The sequence below is a fragment of the Panthera onca genome, chromosome B4, assembly GCF_046562875.1.
Source record: "Panthera onca isolate mPanOnc1 chromosome B4, mPanOnc1 haplotype 2, whole genome shotgun sequence".
In the NCBI taxonomy this organism is placed as follows: Eukaryota; Metazoa; Chordata; class Mammalia; order Carnivora; family Felidae; genus Panthera; species Panthera onca.
In genome coordinates this window covers 49,439,423-49,461,249 of record NC_138345.1, presented here as the reverse complement: position 1 = coordinate 49,461,249, position 21,827 = coordinate 49,439,423, and the positions used below count along the sequence as shown (strand labels likewise).

The window sequence follows — 21,827 nt, the reverse complement described above, 5'->3', positions numbered from 1 at the left end:
ATACTGGGACACAAATCAGCCCTAATAAGTACAAAAAGATCGAGATCATACCGTGCATGTTTTCAGACACAACACTATGAAACTCGAAATCAACTACAAGAAAAAATTTGGAAAGGGAACAAATACTTGCAGACTGAAGAACATCCTACTAAAGAACAAATGGGCCAACCAAGAAGTTAAAGAGGAAATTAAAAAGTGTATGGAAGTCAATGAAAATGATAACATCACAACCCAAAACTTCTGGGACACAGCAAAGGAGGTCATAAGAGGAAAGTATATAGCAATCCAGGCCTTCCTAAAGAAGGAAGAAAGATCTCAGATACACAACCTAACATTATGCCTAAAGAAGCTGGAAAAAGAACAGCAAATAAAACCCCCAACCAGCAGAAGAAAAAAAATAATAAATATTAGAGCAGAAATTAATGCTATCAAAACCAAAAAACAAACAAACAAACAAAAACAAACAAACAAAACAGTAGAACAGATCAATGAAACCAGAAGCTAGTTCCTTGAAAGAATTAACAAAATTGATAAAGCACTAGCCAGTCTGATCAAAAAGAAAAAGGAAAGGATCCAAATAAATAAAATCAAGAATGAAAGAGGAGAGATCACAACCAACACAGCAGAAATAAAAACAATAATAAGAGAATATTATGAGCAATTATATGCCAATGAAATGGGTAATCTGAAAGAAATGGACGAATTCCTAGAAACATACACACTACCAAAACTGAAACAGGAAGAAATAAAAAATTCAACAGACCCATAACCAGTAAGGAAATCGAATTAGTAATCAAAAATCTGCCAAAAAACAAGAGTCCCGGGCCAGATAGCTTTCCAGGAGAATTCTACCAAACATTTAAGGAAGAGTTAACACCTATTTTCTTGAAGCTGTTCCAAAAAAATACAAATGGAAGGAAAACTTCCAAACTCATTCTATAAAGTCAGTATTACCGTGATTCCAAAACCAGACAGAGACCCCACTAAAAAGGAGATCTATAGACCAACTTCCCTGATGAACATGGATACAAAAATCCTAAACAAGATATTAGCCAACCGGATCCAACAATACATTAAAAAAATTATTCACCATGACCAAGTGGGATTTATACCTGTGATGCAGGGCTGATTCAATATCTGCAAAACAATTAACATAATCTATCACATCAATAAAAGAAAGGACAAGAACCATATGATCCTCTCAATAGATGCAGAGAAAACATTTGAGAAAGCAATACAACATCCTTTCTTGATAAAAACCCTCAAGAAAGTAGGGATAGAAGGAGCATACCTCGAGATCATAAAAGCCGTATATGAACAACCCAATGCTAATATCATCCGCAACGGGGAAAAACTGACAGCTTTCCCCCTAAGGTCAGGAACAAGACAGGGGTGTCCACTCTCGCCACTGTTATTCAACATAGTATTAGAAGTCTTAGTCTCTGCAATCAGACAACACAAAGAAATAAAAGGCATCCAAATTGGCCAGGAGGGGGTCAAACTTTCACTCTTTACAGATGACATGATACTGTAAATGGAAAACCCAAAAGATTCCACCAAAAAACTGCTGGTATTGACTCATGAATTCAGCAAAGTTGCAGGATATAAAATCAACACACAGAAATCAGTTGCATTCCTATACAACAACAATGAAGCGACAGAAAGAGAAATCAAGGAATCGATCCCATTTACAGTTGCACAAAAAAATGGGATCGTAAAATACCTAGGAATAAATACCTAGGAATAAATCGAACCAGATAGGTGAAAAATCTATACATTGAAAACTATAAAAAGCTTAAGAAAGAAATTGAAGAAGCCACAAAAAATGGAAAAAAAGATTCCATGCTCCTGGATAGGAAGAACAAATATTGTTAAAATGTCGATATTACCCAAAGCAATCTACATATCCAATGCAATCCCTATCAAAATAACACCAGCATTCTTCACAGAGCTAGAACAAACAATCCTAAAATTTGTATGGAAAAGACCCTGAACTGCCAAACAATCTTGAAAAAGAAAACCAAAGCAGGAGACATCACAATCCCAGACTTCAAGCTATACTACAAAGCTGTAATCATCAAGACAGAATGTTACCTGAACAAAAACAGACACTCAGATCAATGGAACAGAATACAGAAACCAGAAATGGACCCACAAACGTATGGCCAACTAATCTTTGAAAAAGCAGGAAAGAATACCAATGGAATAAAGACAGTCTCTTCAGCAAGTGGTGCTGGGAAAACTGGACAGCAACATGCAGAAGAATGAACCTGGACCACTTTCTTACACCATACACAAAAATAAACTCAAAATGGATGAAAAACCTCAATGTAAGACAAGAAGCCATCAAAATCCTCAAGGAGAAAGCAGGCAAAAACCTCTTTGATATTGCCCACAGCAACTTCTTACTCAAAACATCTCCATAGGCAAGGGAAACAAAAACAGAAATGAACTATTGGGACCTCATCAAAATAAAAAGCTTCTGCACAGCGAAGGAAACAATCAGCAAAACTAAAAGGCAACCAAAGGAATGGGAGAAGATATTTGCAAATGACATATCAGATAAAGGGTTAGGATCCAAAATCTATCAAGAACTTCTCAAACTCCACCCAAAAAAACAAATAATCCAGTGAAGAAATGGGCAAAAGACATGAATAGACACTTCTCCAAAGAAGACATCCAGATGGCCAACCGACACATGAAAAAAAAAATGCTCAACATCCCTCATCATCAGGGAAATACAAATCAAAACCACAATGAGATACTACTTCACACCTATCAGAATGGCTAACATTAAGGACTCAGGCAACAACAGATGTTGGCGAGGACGCGCAGAAAGAGGATCTCTTTTGCATTGCTGGTGGGAATGCAAGCTGGTGCAGCCACTCTGGAAAACAGTATGGAGGTTTCTCAAAAAACTAAAAATAGGGGCACCTGGGTGGCTCAGTTAGTTGGGCGTCTGACTTCGGCTCGAGTCATGGTCTCATGGTCTGTGGGTTTGAGCCCCACATCGGGCTCTGTGCTGATATCTCAGAGCCTGGAGCCTGCTTCGGATTCTGTGTCTCCCTCTCTCTCTGCCCCTCCCCTGCTCATGCTCTGTCTCTCTGTGTCTCAAAAATAAATAAAACATTAAAAAAAACCCCTAAAAATAGAACTACCCTACGACCCAGCAATTGCACTACTAGGCATTTATCGTGCAAGGGATACAGGTGTGCTGTTTCGAAGGGACACATGCACCCCCATGTGTAAAGCAGCACTATCAACAATAGCCAAAGTATGGAAAGAGCCCAAATGTCCTTTGATGGATGAATGGATAAAAAAGATGTGGTATACATGTACGATGGAGTATTACTCGGCAATCAAAAAGAATGAAATCTTGCCATTTGCAACTACGTGGATGGAACTGGAGTGTATTATGCTAAGTGAAATTAGTTAGAGAAAGACAAAAATCACATGACATCACTCATATGAAGACTTTAAGAGATAAAACAGATGAACATAAGGGAAGGGAAACAAAAATAATATAAAAACAGGGAGGGGGACAAAACAGTAGAGACTCATAAATATGGAGAACAAACTGAGGGTTACTGGGGGGGGGGGTTGTGAGAGGGGGGTTGGGCTAAATGGGTAAGGGGCACTGAGGAATCTACTCCTGAAATCATTGTTGCACTATATGCTAATTTGGATGTAAATTTAAAGCAATAAAATTTAAAAAAATAAAAAATAAAATACAGAGAACAAACTGAGGGTTGCTGGGGGGGGGGGGGTGGTGAGTTAAGTGGGTGATGGTCATTAAGGAGGGCACTTGTTGATATGAGCAGTGGGTATTATAAGTAATGAGTCGCTGGGTTCTACTCCTGAAACCAATACTATAATGTATGTTAACTACCTTGAATTTAAATAAATAAGTTAAAAAAGAATTTATATTTACCCCAAACACGGTTAAGAACTCTCCTTATTTAAATGTAATTGTTTTAAATGTAACATTGTTACAAATTCCAACTCATGGCCTCAGTCAAAGGCAGCAGATCAAAACAGGTGGTCCACTTGGGGCGCCTGGGTGGCGCAGTCGGTTAAGCGTCTGACTTCAGCCAGGTCACGATCTCGCGGTCTGTGAGTTCGAGCCCCGCGTCAGGCTCTGGGCTGATGGCTCGGAGCCTGGAGCCTGTTTCCGATTCTGTGTCTCCCTCTCTCTCTGCCCCTCCCCCGTTCATGCTCTGTCTCTCTCTGTCCCAAAAAAAAAAAAAAAAAAAAAAAAAAAGTTGAAAAAAAAACAGGTGGTCCACTCAAGGGAGGCAGATCCAGAACTTCTAAGGATTGATGGAGATAGGTGGTGTATGGACTCACAGCAGGCGTTTCCCTGGACCCAGTATGGCATCAAAGAAAAGCAGAGAAGATAAGGCTAAAAGAAAAATCATACAGCAACCCACAATTTGCAAGAAGCAGCCTATAGTTGAGACAGGGCCGGACGACAGGACTGCATTGTGAATAGCCCTAAAGCCACTGATCTCTGGTAGCTAGGGAGAAAAATTCATTCAAACACAGATTTTGTGACATAAGGAACTTATGTGTCTTAAAACATCAAGAATCCCTGCCAGCATAGAAAATGGACATGCCATCTCTCCCACACAAACATCTGGCAAGTACCTGGTCTAGAAAAAACCCAAAAACCAAAAACCAAAACCAAACAAACAAAAAAAAAAAAACTTATCTCATTCAAAAATAAACATCCATGCAAAGCTACACCAGGAAAAAAAGAGATCAAACAAAGATAAAATGGAAGGCAAAGAACACACAACAGAAAAAAAATTTTCCATAGAACAAACAAAAATTTGGAGCCAAAAATATTGCCATAAACTTGAAAGAAAAAAGACCTAAACAAAGCTCCCATACCTATAAAGCAAGAGCCCATATTGGATATACAAGAGCTCAGGGAAGATACTGCAAGACAACAGAAAATGAAATATGATTTGGCAGAGTACAGGAATCAAACATTTCACTGGAAGCAGCCAGAGTTTGCTAAAAACATGGAAAGAAACAAGTATGGCAGGAAAAGAAAAAGTGAAATTCAATGAAGTAGAAAAAAGAATTCAGAATTATAAAATATTAATAGCTAGACAAGACAGTTAAAAAAGTCCTTAACATATGCAATAAGTAAAAACCTAAAGAGGTTAAAAATAATAAAATAGGAAAAAAGTTAAAGATATACTTCAAAGGAACTTTTCAGAAATAGAACTCATGCCTCTGTAGACTGAAAGGACTCACTCTGGGAAAAATTTACATAACACATTCAACCCTGAATCATGTTTTAATAAAGTTGCTGGAACTCAAAGAAAAAAGCTGTTGTGCATTAAGGCAACAAGTTCAAGTCGGATTATTATTTTCCACAGCAATGTTCAATGCTAGAAGGCATTGGGGCAATAGCATAATAGCAAAGTCCTCAGGAAATAAAGTATGCAATCCAAGAATTATACACAGCCAAAGACTCATTAAAGTATAATGAAAATGAACATTTTTTGAGCTTGCAAAAACTCAGGGAATATACCCTACGCCCTTCCTGAAGAAACTACTACAGGCCAAGTTTTGAAAAGCAAACAGAGAAGTGGAGTACTGATCCTAAGTACCGACCTCATTTAACTGTAGGACTGAAACTAAAATAATTGTAGAAATTATGGTCACAGAACAGAATTTCAATGTTATGAACTCTAATGGTGTAGAAATAATATAGTCAAGATTTGGAGGGGGAGAGGACAGATGGTGGGTAGTAATGTCAATATGCTGATTTTCTCATCTGGTAGAGCAGAGGATAGAAAGATTATTGAAGCTGATAAATCATGGAATAGAGCGGTAAGTACATTTCAAAGTCTAAAGAATATGATATGAAAAATTATATGATCAGCAAGAATCAGGTGAGTTTGGGAAGATAGGGGGAGGAAGTGGAAAACCTGATTTCCTCATTACCCATGATAGGAAGTCAATAGATAGCTGTCTAGAGATATAGAAGGGTCGCTGTCATATATTGCTAGTGAGAGTGACTATAGGAAGGTTTTCGTAGGGCTTCTCTAGCTCTGTTGTGTGGGACCAAAAGACAAGGGGCAGCTTTTGCAGAATTCAACTCACAAGAAATGGAAAGACCGCTGAGGCACAATGAATCCTTTCCTAGCACAAAATATGAACTGTGTTTCAAGTACTACCTTGTTATATTGTAGTTGACAACTGTCATGATTAGTGACCATCCAACATCTTTTTTTCCCAAATGTTTTTATCTGTTTTTGAGGGGGAGGGGACAAGGGCAGAGAGAGGTGGGTGTGTGTGTGTGTGGGGGGGGGGGGGGGGCAAAGGATCCAAAGCAGGCTCTGCACTGACAGCAGGAGCCCAATATAGTGCTCAAACTCACGAACTGTGAGATCATGACCTGAGCTGAAGTCAGATGCTTAACCGACTGAGACACCCAGGTGCCCGCCATCCAATATCCTTTGAATACCATGTGCCACTTTCCCCAAGAAGACCAAACTTGCTTTCCCAGCTAAAGTACAGGCATATGACTGAGGCTCCAACAATAGACACAACCACATAGGTCTTTGACGCCCAAGAAAGTAATGTGAGGAATCCCTCTTGGGCCACTGGGATAAAATAGGGCTCCATCTTCCAGAGACAGCAAAGGCAGAAGGTTCCAGTAATCCAGTGCCCAGGGGTGGTAGCAGTGTCTTCACCAGAGCAGTTCTGAAGAGTGATTTGGGCATTATTCCTAGCTGGCGGCCTTCTAGGTAAAGGGGAGTTCTGTTATTTGCAACTATGAACCTTGCCTGATAATGCAGAACACACACTTAAAAGCAAAAAACAAATTTAAAACATCCTTTAGTTTTAAGAAGACCAAGGACCTAATGTTTTCATTAGCTCCTAGTCCAGAGATCACTTACCCAGTAGCTTCAAATTAAGAAGCCAAGTATCTGTGAAATGTCCCTTCCGTAGAACATTTTATCTATTTTAAATATAAGTTAAAGAATGAGCTCTGTTAAAACAGGTCTTAGTTTTATGTGCAATTACACTGGAAATCACCAAAGTCAAAGCATTCCAAATGGGTAAAATCAAATACAGCTGAATCTTACTACCCTGGCTTGCTGAAATCCTTTGGAAGATTTTGTGGATAATGATTCTAAACTCATCTAAAATGTTTATCCTAGGCTCCAAAGCTTGCGTTTAAGCCCAAAGTAGAGTCAAGTTCACTGCCTACTGTGAAAGGATTAAGGGATAATGTCATTTCCATTGCTCCCTCCTTGTTCTTGGCTACAAAAAGCAGAAAAATATACACATTTATCCTGCAGTTTCATGATTAAGAAGCACTGCAGCTGGTGGATATTACTATTGAAAACATGCATTTACTTTGGAATCTAGGTATTGAATACGAGGCTTTCTAGTCCAGTGGTTCTCAGAGTGTGGTTCCTGGGCAGTAACATTACTTGGGAACTTCCTGGAATTACAAATTCTTAGGCCCCACAGCCAATGCATTGAATTGGTAATTCTGGGGGTGGGGCCCAGAATTCCATGTTTTATAAACTGTCTTGGTGATTTTCATGCATACTAAAGTCTGAGAACCACTTTCTTTGGAAGAACAACTAAACCACACCAATCAAAGGAGAATCTACTTCTGAGAAGGGAAGAGAAAGATGTGCCTCCTTAAGAACACATTTCAGAGTATTAGAGTTCTCCCTAGAACTCTCATGTAGCATAAACTTACTTCTCATGTAGCATCAACTCATTTCTTCTTCTGCAGAGGGGATATAGGACTTTCTGTTACTATGAGCAAATATACAACTTTTCCTGGGACCATTAGACATCAAGTACTCTTCTATTTTCTCCTTGGGCTAAATAATCCTAGTTCCTTTCACCTTTATTTATAACCACTTATCACTTAAAACTCTTCATCATCCTTCTCAAACTCCAGAAAAAAGTAAAACCTCATTTTACCATTCAAGTGGATTAAAACACATTTTCTGTCATTGAACCATAGAAAATAATGCCACAAAACCTAGGTTTCTATTCTACCTATATTTTAAAGTAGAAGATGTACTTCTAAAAAAGAAATCAAATTTTAGGTCTATCATTTCAAGATATTCTGATTCCTCCCCCTCACTCTATTCTTCCTAAAAAAAATTAAAAAAAAAGTTTTAGTTCATTGTAAGGTCACTAAGTATTTCACATATATTACATTAAACATTCTGATCCTCATTTGCCCTATTAAATAAGAATTGACCAGATGGATATTCCTCTGACTCTCTCTCCTGAGCAGGTTTTAGTTAATTAAAAATGATTATTTTTACTACATATTTTATATATTGGCCAGATGTTACCTGTGGTCATTTCTGGAAAGGATCATTTGGTGGTGGTTATAAAATATATATTTTCCTTTGGGAAGCAAGCCTCTTGAGCACGATCAGGAAAACAAATGTAGAAATTGATTTCACCTCATACCTTTTTCTTAGTGCCAAAATGGGCATAATGTTTCATTTCCTTAGAAAGTACGATCTATGCAAATTCTTTCTTCTATCTCCACTCTGGCCCTATTTATGTTGGGTCAAAAAATTATCAGGTTAGTAGAAGAAAAATTAATATTGGTTTCTGTCTGTACTGGAAGTGTAAGTTATTTTTTCCAAAGAAACTGATTTGGTTTCTATAGATTTGGTTTATGTAAGACATCTATATATGGCATAGCAAACTGTTCTGCTCCAACAGGACAGAGACTGTTAGATCTCTGTGTATAGAAGATGGGACTTTCAGATAGTATATCCAACAGTTTTGGATTTTCTACAGGTCTCCTTAGAAGCTATTTTTCATGCAAACTCATTTGCCTAAATTTCCCGTTAGTGCTGAAATAATCTAGAATGAGGCAGAGATACTGTAATTATGAGATTGTTTTGTGATTGCACTAGTCATTTTCTCCCCATTTGTAGACAAACCAGAATCAAAACAAGCCCCTCTCTTTTTTGTCCTTAAAAAAATAATAATAAACACAATAAAGCAACATTCAACTGTTTTTTTTTTTCAACTTTCTTTTTTAGAAAAAATTTCAGTGCTTGAGGTCACCCAAAGTTCAGAAAGCCTACTGGATGAAATTAACCACACCATCATTTGGGCTAAATGTAGATGGGTGGTCTTCTCAAAAACACCATTTAGAAGATTATTAAGAGTCAAAAGTGAGTCTTTTTAAAGTCTGAATTTCACACACTGACAAAATATGTTAGGTGTGGCAGGGTGTATAAACAAGAAAGAAACTTTCAATTCCAATGCCCTGGCTATGTTTTATAAAATATTTCATGGCACAATATGGACCTAAGGGGGCACCTGGGGGCTCAGTCAGTTGAGTGTCTGACTCTTGATTTCAGCTCCGATCAAGATCCAAGGGTCATGGGATCCAGCCCACCCTGGGCATGGAGCCTGCTTAAGACTTTCTTTCTTTCTCTCTCTCTCTCTCTCTCTCTCTCTCTCTCTCTCTCAATCTCTCTCTCTCTCTCTCCCTCTGCTCCTCTCTCCAATTTACAAGTTCTCTCTCTCAAAAAAAAAAAAAAAAAAGAATAAGAACTGAAATAAATAACAACAATATGGACTGAAGGTCTAGTCTCAGCTCTGACTTTCTACATGGTCTTACTTATTAAGTGACTCCCCCACATTGTTTCTTTTCTTACATAAAAAATGACAGAAATACATATACTCTAAAGTCTCTTGAAGCCAACAGATTATATGATTCGTTGTTTAAAAAGTAACTTTAAGGCCTAATATGGTTTACTGAACAACTGGGACAATTAGGGTGGGGGTTGTTTTATTAACTTAGAGGCTTTAAACACAAGACCTGGCCCTCACTTCCTGATTGTTACAAAGCATCTGCTACCTATGTTCTGAAGTACACAAATCTGCTCGTAGTAAATCACAGTCACCTCGAAAATGACCTCTTCCTCTTATGTTTTCATAGCAATCAACATTTACTAGGGTCTTTGCATTAAAGTCATCTGTGTTACATTTGATTTCAAGAGCCAGGTAAGGGGCAGACATTCCTGATGAAGAGCCTGATAGTCCTTGGAATAAATTGTCCCCCAAAATATTAGATTATGAACCTTTAGATCAGGCCATGCTCATCAGCCTCTAATAGGTTTGAGGGACTCACAGTCTTAATTTCCTATGTGAATCTATAATTGTCCGCAGGGGTCAATTTCAGCGGACGCCTCATATAAATTAGAATTGAAGATAATGATGCCTGTTCACTTGATCAACTAAAATGACCAGCTGGGTTTAATGGGAGGAAAACAGAAACCCCTGTGAAATTGGAATAGCTTCAAAGGTGATAGAATGTAATTATTTTTCTGCAAAGTTTCTTCTCTAAAGGTGACTGGCCATTGTGCTGTGGGCACCTGGGCTGGTATGTTATGAAGGTGGATATGGTATTCAGAGCAACCAACCGTATCCAAAGGCGTTAAGTTAAGAGTTAGCTTTCTGCTAAGGCAAGGGGGAAAGCGGATTTCTTCTCCGTTCTTATTTTAGTCATTTCATTTACGGTTGGAGAGGGGCCGTGGGGACTTGCCTAATTGATTCCCGAGAGGCAAATCCTAATTTAGATTGCTCCAAAAGTGTTTTCTCTTTATAGCCATAAAACATTTTCTAGAATTTGTTGTAATTACCCTCAGGGTAATATAATTTTAGGTCTGAAAGAACCTTGATGTCACCTGCCCAACCCCTTTCTTTTATAGATGAAGAAGCTGAGGTCCAGAGATGTGAACTGACTGAACCAAGGTCATAGAGCTAGAAAGAGGAAGAGGCTGGCTAGAATTCAGCAATGGGATGAAACCGAGACGGGTGCCCAGTGGGGGGTTTCCCACTTACGAGTAGCTGGAGACTCGTTCAGGGAGCATAAAAGATTCTCTCTATGAAAATCCCCATTTAAGAAGACGTAGGCACTATAATTCGGTAGAGGTGCCAGCAAGCAAAAATGGCAGAGATGGAAACCTGGAAGAGACAAAGAGCAAAGGACCGAGTAGACCACAAAGTAGATAACCATCCCCAGAGTGGACAGTGAGCTCTGTGTGTGCTGAGGGACAGCGATACATGGCATGACTGCACAGACTCAGGAGCCAGACTGTCTGTCCGGGCTTGATTCCTGACTCTGCTAATTTTGAGCTCTGTGATCTCTGACAAGTTGCTTAAGCTCTCTGTGCCTCAGTCCCTCATCTGTATAAAAGGATGATAATATCAGTTCTGTTTTCGGGATGAAATAAGGATTAAATACATTGATCTATGTAAAGAGCTTACTTAGCACATATTAAATGCTCCGTTAGTGTTTGCTGCTTTTTCTCCAATCACGATGCCAGAAAATCTTAAAAGTTTCAGAATATATACATAAGTTGTACTCACTAATAATGTTACTAAGGTGCTTTATGATATAAATATACAAAGGCTCTACTAGAGACATTCACAAAGTCATGGATAAAACCTTTTTGTATGTTTAACGGATTACTTGTTCAGTATGTACTATTAGAATTTATAGTTCCTTTCCAAAACAATAAACTACAGAGATTTTTTAAAAAGGCAATAGCCATAATGTCATATAACAATGACAGACGTTTCGTTAGCAAAACAATTAATAAAAGAGCGTATCTGTTGTAAAAATTAAAGACAGATTTTCATGGCAGGAAATTAGTGTCAAGTCAGTGAGTCCTGAAGTCATTAGAGTACGGCTGGCAGCTCTGGAATGCTCCATTTTCTTTGGCTAAAGCACATTTCTTGGGCAGTTTAGCATTTTTTTTCCCCTTAGAATTTAATGTCATCAAAGTTATCATTAATATTTTACTCAGAATTTTTTAAGAGGAAATCTTCACAAAATTAACAATGCAGATCATTAAGTAATTAGAACCATTTCAGATGTGCCTGAAAAGAATACCACGTATGGATTAGTTGTTTTTTCCTTTTATTTTTTGAATTAAATTCAGTGAAAGCTTGAAGGGAAAAAAAACAAACAAACCGTCAGTTACCTATTCGTTCCCTCATACTTTAACTAAATAATTTTAGCAGTTATGTAGAAAAACACATTTTAAACATCGTTGTAAAGAACTTTTCTGGAATCGGTCTGATTTAGGACATAGGAAGATCATGATAGGCTGCATATCTTCCAGTCACATGATGGTAAATCTGTGAGGAAAATCAGAATTCAGTTAATTAATAATGATTATATAGCATATATATCAGTTAATATTTACACTTTTAAATAATAATTAATAATTTAATTGATGTTTCATTCTAAAGCCCTACATTATTATGCACTTCAGCAGACTCTGCAGTCAGCCTACTTCAGGTGCAGGTTTGCTTGGAAGAAAACAGAACTTTGGGTACGATGAGGTAAATCCGATGAATTCTTATCTCTAGTTCTCATAGCCCAGTAGGGGTTATTCATTTCTTTCTCAAAAACACACTTGCCAATTTGTGCCAAGGACAACGGATTATTACTCACCTGCCTCTCGATGTCAGAAAGCAGAGTACTGGCACCTATTCGAAAGAGTTCTGGCGTCAGCCATTCGTCTCCTAGCTCTTCTTTTATGAGAGAGAGCCAGGCAAGGGAATCCTTTGCACTGCGGATGCCTCCTGCTGGTTTAAAGCCGATCTAAAAGGGAAGGTGGGAAAGAGAACAATGTTTGTTACTGGAGTACTTTAAAAACTGGTAGCGCATTAATACAGGGTCTCGATTCTCTTTCTCTCTTTCTCTCCTTCTCTTTTTTAAAGTCTATTTCACTTTACCCAGCAAAAGAGCTTAGATCGCTGGCTCACGCCCATTCACAGTACAAAATGACTTCTCTAAGATTAATGGGAAGAATGTCACTGCTTCTGAGGAGACACTAATGAGCGTTAATAACCCTCATTAACATTGCACTTATTGGAAAGTCATAAACCTCAACCATCTAAACTATAGCTGTGAACTGGGGATAAACAAGAGAGGTGTCAATAAACAAGGAAAACAGATATCACAAAAGCCCATTCATTCTGCATTTCTACCAGTGAGCCTGGCTAGTCACCTTTCAGCCCTTCATCCTGAGGTGCAAAAGACACACACATGTATTCAAAATAAGAAGAGGGAATCAGTGAGGCCACACTAACCAAACTGGCAGCAATCAGGAAGGAGTGTTGACAGTTGTTTTCATCAATGTAACTGCAGGGACTTTCTTCTAAGTTGTAAGTAGAAAGAGTTATATAAAGCAGCCAGACCACTTAAATAAGTGCAGCAGAAAAAGACAGTGTAGGAACTCTTCACAGTTCAGTAGTCTTTGCAGGTGAACATAAAACAGCACAAGTCAGCCAGTATCTGATGTTTACAAATGATGTCCCCAAATCCATTAGAAATGGATAAATGTGTTCTATAAACAGTAAAACCTGCTTATCTGGATTTACTGGTCTCCAGAACTCGAATCCAGTAGTGTAGAGTATCTATAGATGGGAACAATCAAGAAAACACTCTATGGCCAAGTACTAAAGCTCAGGCATTTAAACACTAAGAGCTGTTGATTCGATAGGTAGCACCAACACAGGGTTAACTGCTAAAAGAATGCTAGAGAAGGGAGATGATAAATGCAAGGTCCCATAATTTACCCAAACTAGAAGCCTCAGAGTTAACCTAGACTCCGCCATTTTCCTCACCACACCAAACCCAATCAATCAATGGTCAAGTCCTTAATCTTCTCTCCTTAACTTCCATATCTACCACACACACTTCCTCTCTGCTTTCACTTCTGCCGTATTAGTTTAGACCCTCATTCATTCTCATACGGAATATATCGGTCGGTCTCCTTACTGGTTTCCCTGCCTCAGGCACACATGGCCACATGACTAAGCAGCAGCTATACACTGATCCTAACCCTATCTGTCTATTCCTCTGGAGCCCAACTGGCTCTGAAAGAGTGCAGGGACATGAGGCGAGTGGGGGAGATAAATAGGATGAGATTATTTCTTGAGAAGAAGCCCCCAAAATCAATTAGCTTATATTAGCATACATGTTAATCATAGGAGCATTTTTGTCAATTAGGCAGTGCTGCATATAGATTTTTCCATATAGTTCAGTTGTGTCAGCAAGTCTGTTTGGCAATGTTTCTAAAGAGAGGTTCTAGCATAAGTTTATCCTTTTTTTTTTAAGGGAGAGAATATGGAAAACATAAATCTGCAATGAAATCAGTTATGAAATATTAAACCTCTGCTGCTCAGAGTGACACTAATCATGGTCTGGAAGACGGCCCATCACATTTTAAAACTCCCCTTAAATCAATGATGTAGAAAGTTTACAGTCTAACGGCTGCCCAGGCAACTTGTCAACAACCTGAAAGGATGCACCTGATTTGTAGACCGAGACACAGATCCTCACCGTGTGAAATCAAACGTGATTATAATGACTATGATTTGACTTGTATCGGTCCACTGTTGATAAAACTGGGGTGAACTTTGTTTGTTAGCTGAGGAAAGGGTCAATACAAGTAAAAGAAAAGTACTGGAAGACAGTGAAGTGTCCCTTCTACTGTACACTGACCTAGAATATTGAGCACTTAAAACTTCTACTGAAATTCTTTGCTTGTTGTCTAAGAGATCTCCTGGGAAGGGACTTGTTCATTTTGTATCCCTGTTAACACAGGTTAACATGGCACATAGTTAACCACTCAATCAATGTTTATTGAGAACACAACAGGATTGGGTCTGTAATGGTGAGTTTTAATCCTGACTCTGGAGTTTATGAGACACACAGATGCCTGAGGATTACTCCTGATCTAGAAGTTCTAGGGATGAGGGCCCAGGCATCGAACAACTTATTTTGTTGTACTTTGGCACAAAATAGGAACTACTGGTCTAAATGAATAGTAGTGGTCTCAGGTGGGAGGGCCAAAGAGAGAATTCTCTTTTTTAGAGCTAAACATTTTTTTTTTTTTAATTTGGATCAATGCAGAAAGGCTACCAAGTAGAGGTTACTCAAATTGAGTCAACTATCATAAGTAAGGTCACAGTAGACAGCATTCTTATTTGTACTTTTTTAAGATATGAAGTTATTCTGAAGGAGAAAATTCTGGAAGAAGTTCATTTCCTCTGAAACCCAGAACATTCTGAAAAGGGGCTCCAGTTCCAAAATGAACTGAAGGTACAGTGACATATACAGTCATCACATCCAGTTGGCACAGGATTAAAGGTCTTTTTTGGGGGGGTTTCCATTCAGCAGTAATCCAGAGATCAGCTTTTAAAGATGTCTTCTGAGGAAGGGACAGTCTCATTACAAAACAAAACAAAATAAAACAAAACAACCTTTCTCTCCAGTGATATAAAAAAAAAAAAAATCCTTTGAGATAATTTGCAGCTAAACAAGCAACTTGAAGCTAAAAGGAAAATCCAAACTCATTTTAAAAAAACACCTCATACGCATTTTTCTTTTTAACTTCCTATGTTTCAAAAAAATATGTATTATTTTTCGAAAAGCTGACAAAAGCTAGCACATACCCTCCTCAGCTTAACAGTCTTCCAAAGAGCACATCCAACTGCCATAAAACGCAAAAATGGATATTTAATTCAAGAGCTATATAACGTCTAGCTACCTTTTCCCTGCTGTTTCACAGCATTTCATTATTTTGTTTAATAAGTTCATCTCCTCGAGAATTTTCTCTTCACCTCATATTATTAAAAGTAATAAGTTTTTCTGGACCGGGGGTTTCCCAACAGAAAAACCAATTTATGTGTGTCCTTCAATAATGACAGGAAAAGATTATTTCCCATTATATTGCATACTTTTCATATCACCACCACAGCTTATCATTCAATAAATGTTACTCTGCAATTCTTTCCATTCCTCAAGGAAGTTTAATTTCTGCATTAACCTGTTTTCGCTGGCCAACGCCTTACCAGAAAGCCTCTGTGTTGCAGCAGAATTAGTTCGTTAAAGAACCCATTTAGGAATCTCTTGTCAGTGATAAAATTGTCTTCAGTTAATAAAAGGACATAAAGTGAGTTTACATCTTGATCACACATACTTACTCCCACACTCACACTCACTTTCTGCTAATCGCACATTTTTCTCCATGAATGTGTTCTTTTGTAATGAAAGGTAAATTAAACATTTATCTTAATAAAGGTAACTCATTCACACCTTCTGCATATAAAGACAGTTTTTGTGGCTGTAACTAGTATTATAAATAACATTATCTTTACTCCGAAGAAAGATTTGCTGGCAATAATATACCTTGTTTCCAGTTTTCCAGAAGAAATCTCTAATGGCCCGTAGCATTACTATAGCTACCGGGAAAGTGGCATTTACTGTTTCTTTTCCAGTAGAGGTCTTAATAAAATCTGATCCTAAAACAAAAGGAAAAAAAAACCTCCATGTTAATTAAAATTTTATTTTTTACACATCTTAGTCAGCGGAAGAAATGAGTTGTGTACATTTTTTTCCTGAGGAACACAACTTTATTTTTCATTAGCTATCTGAAAAATTAAGAAGAAAATCCCTCTTTAAAATAATTCTATCCATACTTTCCACCCCTCCCCCCCTTACTAGAAGATGCATGGAATTAAGTACCGAATGGATTCTGATTTCTAGGGCCCTTGCCTCCATCTTTCCATATCATCAATTAAAATCAAGTTGGTTTATTTAATGCATAACTAAGATGAATAAAAACAATTTTATGCCCTGTGCTTAATATCATTTATCACAACACTTTACTACAAAACTGCAGTGCCCACTCATTTTCCCCTCATTTTCTTATGCTCGACAGAAAGTACTCAGTACGGCTCTGACCACGCAAGAAGAATCACCACTAGCTTATCTGTACCGCGCTGTTCAGTAATGAAAGCTGTGTATCTTCCAACGAGATTAGGAATTTCACGAAAGACATCAACTATTTCATAACCTACAAATACTTTAAACAACTTTCTGTCTCTCAAATGCATCCTAAACCTATTGATGTAGTTTAACAGAATAGCCTAGGAGACAAAGAAATGATAATAACAGTTAAGATTCACTGTGTGTTATGCACTATTCTTTATTCTAGGTGCTTTACAAGTAATAACTCAGTCATTCCTCACAACACCTGCATAAGTTAAGTACTAATATGATCCCCATTTTAAAGGACAAAATTGAGATACAGAAAGGTTAAAATGGGGCTCCTGGGTGGCTTAGTTGGTTGAGCGTCTGACTTCGGCTCAGGTCAAGATCTTAAGGTTCATGAATTCAAGCCCCATGTCGGGCTCTGTGTTGACAGCTCAGAACCTAGAGCCTGCTTCAGATTCTGTGTCTCCCTCCCTCCCTGCCCCATCCCTTCTCGCACCCTGTCTCTGTCTCTCAAAAAAGAAAACGTTGAAAAACAATTTTTTTTAAAAAAAGAAGACGAAATGTTAAATAACCTGCTTGGGGTCACACAGTTAGTAAGGGGACGGGGTAGAATTCTAACCAAAAAAACACAGCTTAACCAATATTATAGTGTCTCCAAGAAACTTACCTAGGGTCACAAAGTCAGGTAGCCAAATAGGGATTCCATCTTTAATGTGGTTATCTAACCTTGAAATACTCAACATGCCCACAGACCAGCAGCATGGGTACCATGGGGGTGCTTGCTAAAAATGCAGACTCTCAGGTCCTACACTAGATCAACTGAATCAGAATCTGAATATAAACAAGGTTCCTAGGGGATTCCTGTGCAAATTCATGGCTCTAGCCCACTGAGTCTGTGGGACCACAGGTAAGGCTAATGTCTGGGATTCTCCCAAGGTGCATCAAAGAAGTGGTCAATGGAAATGTTGGAAAGAAATGGCTAAAACTTTCCCCTTTAGTTTCAAATGGAAAGATACTTCCACAACTATTCTGTGGATGGAAAGGTTCAAATTGACACACCTTTGTAAACACACTGTGTGTGCGGCACAGTGGAAAATATAACAACAAATAATTCAAGCCCTTGCCCTCAAAAGCATACATTCTAGGTGCAGGTGGAAATGAAACATAAATCCTGGGTAATTACTTGATAGGCTAGAAGTCAGAAGACCTGGTTTTACCTCCTGAACCATCTTGCCTATAAAATACGCCTGAAAATTCTTACTTGCTTCACAGTGTTCGTTATACAAGGAATTAAAAGAGACAATCTATATGAAAGCGCTTTGAAAACTCTCAAGCATTATACAAATATAAATGAATCAAAGACTTAGGTAGGGTTTCAATGCGTAAAAATGTGATAGAAATTCTGATTTATGAAAACAGGTCATCAGAAGCCTTTTTTTTTCCTGTGGGTCTATAGACCCACTGGAAGAAATGGAGATATATCTGTCATGCATGCATTTATCTAACGAATATCCACTAAGCACTTACTATGTGCCAGACTCTGTTCTAGATGCGGAAGACAGACCACAAAACAAAATAATAAAGTTCCTACCCTTGTAAGCAGATTTTCTAGAGGAGAAAGACAATAAACAAATGAATATAGAACAAATGTCAGTGGAGGTAAGTGCTATGAAGAAAAAAGCAATGTAATGAGGTAGAGAGTGATGGAGTTGGGGAGAGGTAGCCATATTTAAATAAAGTTATCATAAAGGCATCGCTCAGGAGTGATATTCAAATACAGACTGAATGAAAGGTATCACTGAAAAGAACATCACAAGCAGGGAAACAGCAAGTGCAAAGAAAGGCCCTTAGGTAGGCATGAGCTGAGTTGATTAATAAATGAACAAATGAATAGGACTACAGAACCAACGTGTGGTCACTACCACCCCAGAAAAAAGACAACCAAGGAGAAGAGATTAAAGCCTCCAAAAAATAGATGTAAGAGGTGAGGGGAACATCTCCAAAGAATTCACAATGAGACCAAGACCAAGATGTGATTTCCTAAAGTGTGACATTGTCTTCTGATTCACTAGAAAGCTTTTGGGTACAACACTGGATATCATGTAAATTCTTTCAAGCATCTTAAAAGATTATTAAGATAAAAGTCCAAGGCCACATTTGGAGGCCTAAAAAAAGCTATGGTCACTTAAAAATCACACAATTTAAAGTTAACCAAAAAAGCCAAACTCCTTTGAAAGAGTCTGGAGGTAGGATAAGGGAGAAGACTCTCCTCCTAACATATTTGGGAGGAGCAGAGCAGAATACCTATCATGATAGCAACAAAAGTCCAGGAGTAGTAACAGTGGCCTACACATAGTGTCTGTCTCTCATTCTTGGTTGTACGGTAAGCACATTTGAGGGCAGGTGCTATATCTTTCTATGCACTCTGTATCCCCAGAGAATGACACACAAGCAAGGCTCAATAAATGAATTTTGGATGGATGGATAGATGGATGGATGGAAGGAAGGAAGGAAGGAAGGAAGGAAGGAAGGAAGGAAGGAAGGATACATGGAGGGATGGAGGGATGGATGGATGGATGGAAGGATGGATGGATGGATGGATGGATGGATCAAGCGGTAAATAGAGGGCCACAGCTACCAAGAAAAAGCAATCTACAATATTTCCTACCTTTAACTGACTAATGGGAAAGGAAAGACAGTTTTGAGTTTCATCCCAGTTCAGGTAACAAAACTGGACAGGTGACTCAGAAGAATACATTATTTTATTTATTTTTAAATGAATTTTAAATTTTAGAACAGATCTAAATCTACAGAAACATTGTAAAGCTAGTACAGAGAATCCCCATAAACCCTACACCCAGTTTCCCCTATTATTAAAAACTTTTATCCATATGGTACATTTGTTACAATTAATGAAGCAATATAGACATATTGCTATTAACCCAAATCCCTATTTTATTTAGATTTCCTTAGTTTTACTTAGAATCCAATTGCACCCAGGATAGTATGATGTGTACATCTGTCATATCTCCATGGTTTCCTCGTGGCTGTGACAGCTTCTTGGACTTGCCTTGTTTTGATGACTGTTAACAGTTTTGAGGAGCACTGGTCAGGTATTTTGTAAAATGTCCCCATTTGGGACTTGTCTGACATATCTCTCATTTTGATTAAACTGGGGTGATGGGTTTTTGGGGAGGAAGACCACAGAGGTAAAGTGCCATTCTCACAGTATCACATCAAGCGTACCTACCATTGACATGATTTACCACTGTTGATGTCGACTGTAAACACTTGGGAGGTAGGATTTGCCACGTTTGTCCACTGCAAAGTCACTCTCTTTTCTCTACTTTCCATACTGTACCCCTTGGAAAGAAGCCCTTATGTGAATCCCACACTTGCATGGGAGACTCGCCTGCTCCCATGTACATATTTATGATCATTTCTAGCAGTACAGACTCGGAGATATTATACTTGGGTTTATAATCCAGTTCATTATTTTCTTGCTCAAATGGTTCTACCTTTGGCCACTGGGAGCTCTTTCAGTTGCTTCCTATATACCTTTGACACACCTCCACCATGGAGCATTTTTATTTTTTAAGCACTTACTCTGGTATTGCCAAACGCTCCAAGCTCATCTTTTATGTTTTCTGCCCCAGTCTGAGAATAAGCCCTAGTTACTTTTATTAGAGAATGGTATTAGAACCCCAAATCTTGGTGCTAGGCATACTCACTGTTACTGCAGGGGCTTGTTTCTGGCTCTCTCAGCTGCCTAGCAAAGAAATATACATGTGTATACTAACCCACTTATATATACACATCTATTAATAATTCCATGTTTAACTATATTACACTACATATGCATAATACTGATGTCTCCAACTCAAGACTCATCACCACATGGATCATTCTAGCCCCTTCCCCCTCTGGAAACTGCCATTTCAACAGTGAGGAACCTGGCACCTACCATCTGTCATTCATTTATTTAACTGCGCACATCCAGTATCCATGTGGAGCACTATCAGAATTGTTACCCACACCATGGGAAATAACTTTATCAACTACTCCACGGTGCTAATGTGCAGTTTCATTTGCCTTTAGCCTTACAGCCCACCCTCATTTATAGTGTTATGTGGGTCAGCACCTTTCTTCCCACCTCCTTTAGTAAGGCTGTTTCATACATGTGTAACATAGATTCTTTGCTCAGAGCCAGCATTCTATCCTGGAATCCCCTAATCTCCTAAATTATATATGTATATTTTTATCTGTATACATTAAGGGTCACATTTTGTGAAGCTTCTAGTGGTTCTGACAAAAGTGCAGGGTCATGCATCAACCATTACAGTATCACACACAACACATTCACAACTCTGCTTCACATTTTCATCTTCCCCCACACGCACTGGCAACCACTGATCATAAACTATTGGAACAGTTCTGCCTTTTCCAGAATGTCATGTATTGGAATCATCCAGCCTTTCAGACTGGCTTTTTCACTTAGCAATATGCATTAATAAAATGTTTTAATGTTTATTTATTTTTGAGAGAGGGAGAGAGAGAGAGAGAGAGAGAGAGAGAGACAGAGACAGAGACAGAGAGAGTGAGGGAGGGGAAGAGAGAGAGGGAGACACAGAATCCAAAGCAGGTTCCAGGCTCTGAGCTGTCAGCACAGAGCCTGATGTGAGGCTTGAACCCACAAACTGTGTCATCACGACCTGAGCCAAGTCTGACTCTCAACTGACTGAGCCACCCAGGTGCCCCAGCAATATGCATTTAAGATTCACTGGTGTCTTTTCATGGCTTGATAGTTCATTTCTTTTTATTGATAAATAATATTCCATTGTATTCATGTACCACAATTATATTCATCCACTCACTTATTAAAGGATATCTTGGTTGCTTCAGTTTTGGGCAACGATGAATAAAACTGCTACAAACACTCATATGCAGGATTTTGTGTAGACATAAATTTTCAAATAAGTTGGGCAAATACAGAGAGGGC

General features: G+C 38.4%; 1 protein-coding gene across 1 annotated transcript in view; it reads right to left on the bottom strand.

Moving 5' to 3' along the window:
• Nucleotides 1-11,936: 11,936 nt before the first annotated feature.
• DERA (deoxyribose-phosphate aldolase) overlaps nt 11,937-21,827 on the bottom strand; it is a 117,304-nt gene continuing 107,413 nt past the window's right edge. Inside the window, exons 7-9 of the mRNA XM_060658266.2 lie at nt 16,241-16,353; nt 12,494-12,643; nt 11,937-12,174 (exon numbers count right to left, since the gene is read on the bottom strand). Of these exons, the coding sequence (XP_060514249.1) occupies nt 12,118-12,174; nt 12,494-12,643; nt 16,241-16,353 (320 nt within the window). The 3' untranslated portion in view covers nt 11,937-12,117. The remainder of the gene's footprint in view (nt 12,175-12,493; nt 12,644-16,240; nt 16,354-21,827) is intronic.